The sequence below is a fragment of the Glycine soja genome, chromosome 3 (assembly GCF_004193775.1).
Source record: "Glycine soja cultivar W05 chromosome 3, ASM419377v2, whole genome shotgun sequence".
Classification (NCBI taxonomy): Eukaryota; Viridiplantae; Streptophyta; class Magnoliopsida; order Fabales; family Fabaceae; genus Glycine; species Glycine soja.
Genome location: NC_041004.1, coordinates 39,992,772 through 40,005,194, shown reverse-complemented (window position 1 = coordinate 40,005,194; position 12,423 = coordinate 39,992,772). Strand labels below are relative to the sequence as shown.

Sequence of the window (12,423 nt, the reverse complement as noted above, 5' to 3'; positions counted from 1 at the left end):
AACAATTTTTAGTTTTGTAGTAAATATTTTTAGGAAATTTACTTTTTTAGGTTGTAAATTTATTTTAAAAAACAATTTAAACTGAAAAAGTCTTCTAGGATGGTGTCTCCTAGGTGGAGCAGACCAAGTCGTTGCCTCCTGTTCAACTTATTAAAAAAAACAATTTAAACAGGAAAAATCATAAAAAAAAAGTCATAGAAAGTGGCACCTCCTAAGTGGAGCAAGGATGATGTCTTGTGTTCAATCTAGTTATAAAAAAAAATACTTTAAAGAGAAAATCCTATTCACGATGATGTCTATTGAAAAGCACAAATATCCTACATGACAAAAATACTCAGGTTGATAAATAGTTTTTTGACCAACCTACATTGATAAATATATTTTTTTTAAAAAGTAAATAATTATTTTTGTACAAATTATCTTCAAAAGATGGAAATTCAAATTTCAATGAAAATGAAATTTTTTATCCGTTATCATTAATAAAAGAACTTATATAATACAGAAAAATAAAAATATCATAAAAATAATTATCAACATGATTATTGAATATATTAGACTAAGATATAATAAATTTTCAACATGATTATTGAATATATTAAACTAAGATATAATAAATTTTCAATAAAGTAATTTATTGGATACCAAATTTTATTTCATTTAAGGATAAAATATAATTTAATCTTCATATTTTTTTATTATTGCAAACATAAATTACAATAAATACTTAAAAAATAGAAAGGCAAACATTAATTAAAACAAACATAATAATAAATATAATATTAATTAATTAACATAAAATATAATAAATTTTATTTCACCTTTTTTATGCTGAAAATTTTTTTATTTTAAAAATAAAACTATATCCTCTTTATCTTTATTTTAAAAATAAAACTATATCCTCTTTAAAGTTAAGTGTCAAGTGTGCAGTTTATAAATAGCAAGTACTGTGAACGTTGTTTTTTTGGACAAATTTAGAAAAGAGAATTATGTTGTAGACAATATATCTTCTTTTCGTTTTTTTTTTGTGTGTGCATGTTAAATTACATATATCAAGATGTAAAATTAACTGGTCCATTAACTCCATTTTGCTCGACCGACATAAAAAGATAATCTAGCCGACTGATCCAGTCAAAATTTTTGCAATATTTCTTATACTTTTTATATTTTAATTAATTATTTTTTTATAACAGCTTAAGTATTTTAGGCCTTCAATTGAACCAAAAACAAAGGAAAAAAACATAAATTGAGTATTTAACAAAAATTACGAAGTTTCTAAAGCAGAGAACCAAAAATCATGAGAAAAAAGAACTAAAATAATAAATTAGTAATTATAGAGAACTAAAATAGCAATTTAGTCTTAAGAGAACCATAATATTTAAAGACTACAGAACAAAAATAATCATAATAATCAGACAATCCTAACGGAAAACCAAAACTAGAGAAATATTTAATAAAAAATGTTTCATGCATAGACTCGTTTAAAAAACTAGAGACCGAGTGAAATATGAACTCTTTGAATATTCACCAAAAAAAATACGAACACTTTGAATATGCGATTATGCAAAGGTAATTTTGAAAAACAAACTATTACTTAGTTCCACATTAAAAAAAGACGAGCACTAACCGGTGAAAAGAAAATAACAAAAAAAAAATGTACATCAAAATAGCTAAAATACAATTGCGAATTAGTCAAAATGATTTTCTATCTTCAGTAGTATAACTTGAAAGTTTACACTACACCTATACTCCAGATTCCCTAATATCATCAAATTACCTATAATATGAAGGAAAAAAAAACATTACAGGAAGGGAAAACAGTGGCCATCTCATTTTGTCAGCTCAATAATAACTCCCGTAATAGGCTTGAGGAACCGCAGCAGGTTGCTGTGCAGGGGCTGCAGCCACAGGTTGTGCATAGTTTTGTTGAGGAACCGCCGGCTGAAATTCAGACAAAAGAATCAACATTAGACGAAATTTGCAATTGTTTATGTTTATCATAATATATATAAACAAAAAATTAAGAAAGTCACGACGTTAAGTAAGTCAGATCAACAGAGAAGTATTGTTGAAATGAGAGTTCGTGCAGTTAAACTGCTGCGACTCAACTCACGAAAGGTGCCCACTGGTTTGCTAATAAAACAACTGCGTGCATGTTTGGGATACCGTTCATACCCCCTCAAACTCAGTTTGGCCACAGCAACCCTGTATAACTTGTCAGTTCAGGCGCTTTGGAATTCATGCTACCAGCCTTTGGATGGCAAAGCAAACACACTACATCTTTTTTCCCTATGAAACTCTCATATTTCCCTTATTTTTTCACTTTCCCTTCTTCAATATAACAAAATCACAATAAAAAGTCCCCATATTGACGATTTGATTGCCTTAAAAAATGACAAACATGACAACAGAACTGTATCCACTAACCCAAATACATATTAGGGGCCAAATAATAACTAAACTAAAACTAAATAGAAAAACTGCTGTGCACCTGTGCAGGATATGCAGGAGGATAGGCTCCGTATGCAGTACTTTGTGGAACTGATGTAGGCAATTGAGAATTCGCATAGTTGCCCCCATATCCAGCATAAGCCCCGTAGGAAGCCTGCATCAAATCAGAATAAATCGGTTCAATCATATATGACCTGATCAACCAGCTAAAACAAGTGCGGATAAAATGACAACACAATATAATAAAGAAGTTTCACGTAAAGAACCACTAAAAATGAAGCATGTAACACCTAAAATGTGTGGAGAAGGACTTCCAATTGCACTTTAATTTCTGGTCATCCAATCTAAAGGATGTTCTTTCTTAGAGGGGATGGGTTTGTATTCTTGTGGGCTGTTTTCGGTCTCCCCTATTGGGTTGCAGACTGTAATTGTCTTGTTTTTTATCTTTGTACTTTCAGTACACCTAGTACTGAATTTCATATATAATATATTGATTTTTGCTGTGCAAAAAAAAATAAAAATGTAACACCTAACTCTTGATTTAATAGATGCACAAACGCATAACAAGAAGCAGAACACAAATGTTAACTCCAGAATACATATATATATCATTCCAGTACATGAAAAGTATCAAGCATAGCGTAAGTGCATTCCGGACATGGTTTTCAAGTAGATAAAGATGCATGAAGCAATTATTTACAGGTACAAGGCATATCAAGTTAAATTGCAACAGTATTTATTTATTTAAGAGGCAAAGATTCTACTTCAACAATGCGAATATGCTGCATCTTAATGGACAGGGTTGTGTTGCATTTTACATGTCTATATCCATTTCTAATAATACAAGCAGATAATATTGCATAATTTCTGAATAACAAGTATAACACACAGAAGTGGTAAACATTAAGCCTTTGACAGACTACATGGCTCAAAAAAAAACTCCAACATCAGTGGATCACACATATAAACCAGATTAACGCAAAGAAAAGGATACTCTACCTGTTGGGTGTAGCCAGCAGTCCATTGTTGCCCTTGTGCTTGTGTAACTGGAGGCCAAGTTTGAGGTTGAACTCCATAATTAGACCACTGGTTCTGTGCATTTGGATATGCACCCATCCCAGATTGGGCAGGTGATTGAGCAGAATAAGATCTCGGCGCTTTTGTTTTGTCTGAAGCTAAGAAATCCTCAGCATGACGTTTTTTCAACTCTGACATGCTTCTGTGTGGCAAAAACAATTTGGCATGCCTATCTTCAGCCCTCTTGATAGATTGAACATCACCAAAGAGATTTAAAAACTGGAAAGAAGAAAAAAAAGAGTTCATATAAATTAATAATACTCACATTATAGTTCAGAATGTAAAATACAAAAAAGAGAAGGCAGGCCTTTCAAGAATCGTAAACAGAAACTCAGGAAAAATTAAATATAACAAATTCTTTGAAAATAATAACAGAAGACCATCAAATAGTTGTACCATACAAAAGAAAATGTATTCATTTTAGATATAGTTATAAAGAAGCCAGACAATAGAACAAATATGTATCAAATCGCCAATGGTATCTGCTGTTGTATTATTATAATTATAAATCAATTACCATTTCAAAACTGTTTATAGAGACAAAAGTTAAATTCAGGGAAGTGAAACATAAATATTATCACCACTAAATTTCCACCAGTCACTCCTACATTTTCCCTGCGAACAAGATCCACCTTCCATTTTGATCATCATTTTTCAATTTTCATAACAAATCTTTATTTTCCCTCGACTTATCTGAAATTCCATATTCCTGGCATATATCATAGCCAAATATGTAAATGATCCATGGCCAGCTTAAAATTTCCAATAACAAAACTTTGTTAGTACTCCTAATTACAGCAAGACACATATCAGTTCTCCAATATGATTAGTTCTACAAACGAGGTTAGTGTCAAAAGAGCTAATCCTTGTCATTCAACCTTACATAGATGATCAATATTACAAATACAGGCACAAACGCATGCAGATGCCCACATATGTGCATACCCACACTCCTAAGACACAAATGCACACACATGCCTGCATACAAACACAAGTTATTCAAATTACATATCATTATCCACTTTAGTCACCTATACTTAATCATACCTGCTACAACCTCAAAGGTTAATAATTAAAGGCAAACCGTTGAAAAAAAATACTTAGATACTTGTTTGATAAAGTAATGTGGTTTGTGTGTTCAAAGCGAGAGTCTTGCATCACTCAGTAACAATGAAACCTTGTCTTGTCTCACATGGCAGAATCAGTCACAATGATCAATCAACCCACAGGACACTCAGACAACTCAATTATCCAGCAAAACCATTTAGAGTTTGCATGGAACAATTATTAATTATTAATAATAAATACACTATTATTAAAAATAAACAAAAAATAAACACTCATGTCAAAATAGTCAAAAATTAAACACATTTCTTAAGGAAACTCCTTTAGAACACATGCCAGAACACCATTCTGACAAGGACTTACCTCCAGAAAAATACTAGAAAGTTCCTCACGCTCTGTTGCACTTGCTACACCAGGACTCTCTGAGTTAGGCATTATGAATTTGACAACCCATGACTCCAGAAAGTCAATATCAACACGCTTTGGCAAGGGTTGAATAGCCTCAAAATGCAATATAGCCTGCATGTAACATTGAATTAAAGAATCTCATTAGAGATGAAGAACACTTAGAAATACAAAGAGAAGAATCACCAACTACATAATGAGTGAATTTAGCGGGACAAGGAAAGTAATAGTGAAGACAGACCTCAAGTAGTGGCTTTGACAACAAAACATTCTCAAGCCCCTCAACTAGAATCTGCCTTGCCTTCTCTGCATTCCCAGAAGCCTAATGACCAAACAAGACAGAATGATTTGAGGAACAAGACAAGACCATCTCCACACAATTGAGCTATATTACCAGAGGTGTAAAACTAGAAAAACTGTTAAATAATGGGCATGTATGAGATGCATAAAAAGCACAACAATCAGTATGGTTTAACAAAATGCAAACATGTTAAGAATTAAAAAAAAAAAATGCATGTCTAACCCATTGAAAGCTTTAAATAAAGAACAGATTGCATGTGATGCTACAGAACATACCAAATATACAAATCACGAATACTGAGTGAGCAAACAACAATGTAAATATGTTATGGAACATACCAAATATACAAATCGAGAATATTGAGCAAACAACATCGGCAATGTTTGTGAATGTTCTTTTCCTTTCTCAATGGCAATGGCCTGTTCATACAAAGAGAAGGCATCCTCCATTTTTTCCTGCAATATCAATCAATGGAAAGCTTGTAAACAAATACTAAAATTAAGTCACAATCTATAAAAACACTTTCACAAGCCAGCATACCAGTCGGTATTCCATATTGGCATGTTTGATAATTGCTTCAAGAAGACCAGGAGAAGTTTCAGTATGCACAAGTTGATATGCAGCTCTAGCACCATCTATATCTCCAGTCTGCTCCTTGAACCGAGCACAAAAAATATGTATCTCTGGTTGTCTCTGCATTATGACAAACAAAATGACTAAATTGCAGAAAAACCAAAGGAAATTCTTTTCTGGAACAATACAAGTGAGTTATGACTGTAATCTGTACAATTTGATAACATGCTAATTATGCTTATAATTAGAAATCATTACAGAACATTACATTGTCTAAATCAAGAAAAAGACCAAAAAATGGAAGCCATGAAGTCACTACCTGACGGACAAAAAAAATATGGATATATAAAAACACTATTGGGCATCCACATATGACCTAACAAGTTGAATTTTTAGGAAACATGACTTTAAACATAGTGCCAAAACCTCTAAAGACCAAGTGTGAGGAACTAAATTATTCCCAACCCAATTCTTCAAAAGTCCAATTTCAAACATAAGGTAAAATGGGTCCATACATTTTAAAATCCATACTTCAAACTGAAGCGAGCTAGAACATAACAAATAATACTAAACCACCATTACTGAGCCTTCACCTAAAGAATGGGATTTCAATAAAGCTATACACAAAAGATTCATTTTTCTCACCTTAGGCAGGTCATTAAGGGAAAAGAAAAGACAGGTAAATATCCACAAATTGCCCACAATGTATCTTCAAAGAATCATTTCTCACAAATAGATAAAACAGCAAAATATAGAAGATGAAAAAAAAAGTGTACAGCCTTAAAATACTACTTTTCTATTTCTAATCAAAATACATTCAAGGAACATCATCATTTTTCACAAAATGGTTAGAAGTGACAACTGGTCCCAGAAGTCACAAAGGTTTCCTTGCTTGTGAGTCACAAGCATAGAAACCAACCATAAGTATACAACTCCTTTTGAAACAGGCTGCAACCATAATCTATTTCATTGGGACAAAAGTTCTATAAAGATAAATAAAATCCCTTATTCTGAAGCATCAATTATAACCAATTATTTTTGCTTGAATAAGACACACATGTTTGACTTTGAGTGTATCATGACACAAGTTTGTGTTTCAAGAACTATTGCTAGTAAAAGCCAACTACTTTATTCGTGTAAAAACCAACATCAACAAGTGGCCATGTACTGGAGTCCATTAGATACATTACCTTCTCATCTCACTTCAAAGCTTAAAAACTTAGATGAATATGACAAATGCATTCGTATGACTGGAACTTAATGAAATTACCTTAACAAAGACTTGGGTTGCCCGAGCAAGAACATTATTTGCAAGATCCATGCTTCCACTGGCTTCCATACACAAAACATAGCGTATCCAATACTCAGGATAATTGGCACATGCAATGACACATCTCTCATACAACTTGACAATCTAAATCACAAAAGACAAGACGATGTCATAAAATTGTCATTGATGATGCAGACACAAGAAAAATCAATAATATAAAACATAAAAGGAAAATACAAAGCATCAAGAAATACTCCTTAGCGGGACAGAGAGGCCCCTCAAATATGAAAGGAGGGACCCTCCTAGCCTGCGACAGATGATTAGGAAGATAAGAAGACACCTGCATGCATAACATTCACACTTTAAAAAGAATAAACTTTTACAAACGCATGACGAACCTAGAATGTCCACTGACAAATTAGGGTTTGAAGTACTTATCCTCAAGAAACCAAATTGAAGGCCCATGCTTTAGTCTCAGTTCAATTTCCCGATTAAAAAGTTGCTTCATCCAACGGATTAGCCAATAAAACATATGATACAACAGATATTACTTACTGTAAGTCAATCTATAACAGGAAAAACTAGGAACATAATGCACTCTTATAAGAAACCATATGTTACCTTGCTCAAGTCACCCTCCCTTTCTATAAAGTCCAGATAGTTATGCCAATTCTCAAGCTCTCCAACATTGAGGGGCCGTACATGAAAGTAGGGCCTCCTGATAGCTGTTTCAAAACCAATGATCTTAGAATCGAACTCTTTAGCTTTCTTATACATCTCTTCTCTAATGGCGATATACTTCTCCAACTCTTCTGCTTCTGTTAAGCCAGCACTTACAGATTTAGGAGAACGCTCTGCACCATCAGGATGAACCTCTCCCTCAGTAGCTTGGCCAGTAGCCTCTGAAGCAACTCCTGCCACTGCAGCAGCTTCATCAGCAGTTCGTAACTCTGATAAAGGTCGATTTCCAGCTAACTCTTTGAAGCTGCAATGCCGTTACCACCAAGGAAGTAAAATTAAACACCCAAAAAAGGAGAAAGAATGTACAAACTATACACAACAGTTTTTTTTCTAAAAATAAAATGGAGGGGTCTATAAAACAGGAAATCACCTGCTGAAATACCGATCTAATTGTTGATTTGGGTTCTCTAATATTCTGGTGTAGATCACGGCAAGGCGGGCCCAGTCCTGCTGCATATACTCATATTCAATGTATTTATCCCAGAGGGGAAAAGAAAGATAATCTGTTCCAACATAAGCTAATCCTCGTTCAAAAAGCCTGAAACAAATGAACAAGCAGTCCTGGTTAATATGTTACTTGATTTCAAGCATCTATTTACTGATGCACGTCCAGGTATGGGAGACAGCAGCACTAGTGTTCAAGGAGAACAAACAAATCACTCGTAACATCATGTAAGACATCCAAACGCTGCATTTACCTTCCTGCAATAAATCATACTATGTCTGAGAAATGGAGCAGTCATAGAGGCCATCTTAGCCCTTAACCAGACGAGATCTTCTCAGCAGCAATTTGCAAAATTGATGCACCTCAGAGTGTCAAAGATAAAGAGCTACCATTCCAACAAGAAAAAAAAAACCTAGAAAACTATGTACTTTGAAATTAAATGAAAAAAGTATATTGGAGAAAATGATCCTAAAATTTTCAAACTACCACAAATAGTGGACTTAAAACATAGGATTTAAACATCAGAATAGAAAACATTCTGGCATGCAATCCCATCAAAGCTTTTCCGCCATACAAGGGAGATATCACTGTTGCACGCATTCTGAAATTATGTTAGAAAGCAGGCAAGAAACAGCTGATCCTAGTGAATGGAATATCAAATCAAAACCTACCAATGCAAAAAAATATATAATAATAAAAGGAAGACAAACAACTAAACTTCCATTACCTACGAACAGTGTCTGGATCCCCATATGTGGTTATAGCAAATATGCAATAATGCAACCACATGTCCACTGAATATGTAACCCCTTGAACCGCACGCTCGTAGACTTCGACAACTTTATCAATAGAGCCAAGGCGTGCCTCATGGTCAGCATATTTCTTCCAATAACCATAGCACAAGGGAAATTCTGCTAGAAAAGCATCATAGACTCTTCGAATCTTCAAAATATTGTCCTTCAATGAAAAAATCATTAATGAGTTTCACAAGTATCAGAAAACAAGACACTAAATATATAACAATAAGTTGTCAACTGAACATACAATTGCAAGAATATTAAACATCCACAAAATGAGGTGGACAAAAGAGGGGGAGGTGGGGGAAGGATGTCAATTGGTCCAACAACTAAAAGAACATTTTAAAATGAATCTAATAAATTGCAAAACATGGTTGTTTGATTGTCCATTGCAAAAAATCAAATACCAGAGAAATCACCCAAAAAAAATGTATTCAATATAGACACTTATTATTAAGAATACAAAAGAAACAGAGATACAGTTTTAACATAATGGCATGCATATTAAATCATATATTTAAAAAATATGAAAGCACTGTGAATCAGTCATTTATTTACAGGCAACCTTATTATAATACAGTCTCATCCTAACTGTTATCCGGTAATGAGTAACAAAAATATCTCAGAAATCTCAAAAAGGAAATATCACAAGTATTTGGCCGAAGCCAACATCTTGAACCAAAAAAAGTTCCAGAAAAATGTTTAGCAAGTAATAGCTGACACATGATACATAACAGTAACACTCCCCACACCCAACAGTGTCTCTACCCGAACAAAAAGAGCAACCCCATCCCCTATATGCAACCCAGTGGCCATCTAATACGGCTACAACAAACCTAACATATTCCAATAAGACATTGCATCAAAGAACTTTGAAGTTAACAACGCCAACAAAATAGACAAGTCAAAAGCTTCAACTAATTCACAGGTGAAATGTGTAAATAATGGTCCAACCCAACATATAATTCAAGTCAACATAGCATACCTCTGCTGCCTTCTCTGTCTCTTCAATCAAGGAAGTCCAGGCAGTGAAATCTAAAGAATTAGCTCTCACTATATTCCACAGTCGATCTTCTTCAGCAGACAAGGCAGCTGCTAATGGTAATAAAAAATGAAAATGAATAGGGTATGGTCATAATTTGGTTTAATAGCAGCATGTTCGTGAACAATAGCAAAAGCATTACAAAACAGAATTTTTGAAAGACTCGTACATATACATTAAGCATTGGATTAGTAATATAAAATTCATCCTTCAACAGAACAGTTTCAGCATCAATTTTAATCCTTGCAATAACTGAAGGAAAGAATAGTGATACAGAATTGACTCAAAACATATGGTATCCAAATTAAAAAATCAAAGTCGTACTCCTTGCATTAGTCAACCGTTAAAATGAAATCAATTTTTAAATGCGCAGACTTATTTATTTACACACAAAGGTTATTCATTTTATCAAAGATTGAGAACCATATTAAGCTTGGCTAAATATCAAGCCACTTGAAATTAAAGTGAACAGAAATACCAAAATAGCATTGCACATCTACTCTATTAGTCCTGATATGCTGGTAATAAACTATTCTGTTGACAGGAACATGTAAACTAGACCAGTTGTTTACAACTTTAAACTCCACTTTCAAAAGTAAAGTTTCTTCTTGTAGATAATTAAAACTCGTTTCTTTTTCTCTTATATGAACAGTGATGAAAAAACACTAACTATCAACAATGATATAAAACTTGAATAGAAAAATCATAAAAAGAAATAGCTGCAAGGTCTGGCATTAGATATTTGCTAGTTAATAAACCACTTATGCCTTAGGTCTTGACGGTAGATTATGCACCTACAAGTTCTGCCCCTAACCTTGACTTCCACTGCTGAATTTATTGTCCAAAAATAAAATTTAAAACATGATAATTCCATTGAAAGTAAAAAGGTAAAAGAAAAAGGCACACCATAACCATCTGCTTGCTGTTTCTCATCAGCCGACCCATCAGCATTCTCCAACGCATTCCCGTTTTCAAGTCCAGAAGTATTTGTCACTGCACCGGCAACACCATCATTTACAGACGAATTGTAGTCAGATACCATAGTAGAGTCAGCAGCTGTGCTTCCAACCCCAGCAGAGGCCTCGTTAGAATCAGCCGCTCCACCAGCTGGCTTGGACTCACCAGTTGCACTGAATTGAGCTTGCTGTAGGATGGAATTCGGATCCCCAGCATACGAATTCACGTCACCAACATTAGAATAACCATAACCATAAGTTGAACTGGCCTGAGCAGCTTCTCCAGCAGATTGATCAACAGTAGCACCTGCCTCGGGAGCAGGATTCGACCCGGTCTCAGCATAACCAGCCGAAGCATATGCCTCAGCAGCAGATGCTTCCGTAACCACCGCTTCGCTATCTCCCATGCTTGAACAAAAAGGTCTTTACTTTCATTAAAAAAAAAAAAAAAGAAGCAATTAGCGACAGCGTTTAACGGAAAACCTCAATCGAAAACTAGATTCTTGATTGCCCAAGTGGTAGGAAAACACAATGATTAGAGTATCAATTTATAGCAACAATAATTCGTAATGTAAGATCAACCGCACCAGATAATCTAATGCCGGCGTCATCACAATACAACATTTGGAAGGAAAAAAAACAGATAGCCACAGCAATATATTCAGCGATAATTTCTTCTAATAAACTAAAAACCCCTAGGGTTTCAAACGACAAACCCTAATCGAGAGTGTGGTAACGGTGCAAGTACCTCAAGCGAGAGAAACGGCGTCGTCGCAGAGAAGAGATAGAACCTCTCTTTGTTTCTTAGCGAAATTGAAACCTCGGGTGGCTGTTTTTGGTGGTAAATCGAGAATTGGAATTGGATGGAATTAGCGAAGTAGGGCAATAAAAACATGAGTGCCGTTTTTATATACCGGAGAAGTTGGCGGCTCCATGGCGCATGATGCTGCGGTTAGATCAGATGCCGTTCGTGATGGATAATGATGCGATCTGAACTGTCCGTGGCAATCATGCTGATGCTGCTGCAATGGGCCGCGACAAGTGGCTCTTGGATAGGAGCTGATATTGGCATTACCTAAATTTGCTATTGGCACTACTAATATATTGGAAATTACCCAATTATCCTTCCCCACACCCTCTCCCCTTCCCTTTTCTTCGTTCATAACCATTTTGTCACACCAAACTACTCCACTATCATGCCAATCCAGTCCAGATCTGAGCACCATCGTGCTACACTAGTCCAGTTATGGGCATCACAAGGCCGCGTGAACCTAATCCATGAACAAATTCATTGCGCATATCC

The 12,423-nt window shown here is 34.6% G+C and overlaps 1 protein-coding gene across 3 annotated transcripts; it reads right to left on the bottom strand.

Annotated features, from left to right (window-relative positions):
* Positions 1 to 1,627: 1,627 nt before the first annotated feature.
* LOC114406956 (pre-mRNA-processing factor 39-like) lies at positions 1,628 to 12,064 on the bottom strand. 3 transcript variants are annotated; one of them, XM_028369840.1, is made up of 14 exons: positions 11,869 to 12,064; positions 11,071 to 11,549; positions 10,108 to 10,217; positions 9,053 to 9,282; positions 8,251 to 8,418; positions 7,761 to 8,124; positions 7,140 to 7,283; positions 5,837 to 5,989; positions 5,635 to 5,751; positions 5,237 to 5,317; positions 4,954 to 5,109; positions 3,448 to 3,744; positions 2,489 to 2,602; positions 1,628 to 1,938 (listed from the first exon to the last, which is right to left on the bottom strand). In XM_028369840.1, the coding sequence occupies exons 2-14, from the start codon at positions 11,525 to 11,527 to the stop codon at positions 1,840 to 1,842; spliced, it is 2,490 nt and encodes an 829-aa protein (XP_028225641.1). In that variant the 5' UTR covers positions 11,528 to 11,549; positions 11,869 to 12,064; the 3' UTR covers positions 1,628 to 1,839. The 3 variants fall into 3 exon arrangements, with proteins under 3 accessions (XP_028225641.1, XP_028225642.1, XP_028225643.1); XM_028369841.1 differs by having other exon boundaries at positions 11,071 to 11,543; XM_028369842.1 differs by having other exon boundaries at positions 10,108 to 10,214; positions 11,869 to 12,063.
* Between the last annotated feature and the right edge of the window lie 359 nt (positions 12,065 to 12,423).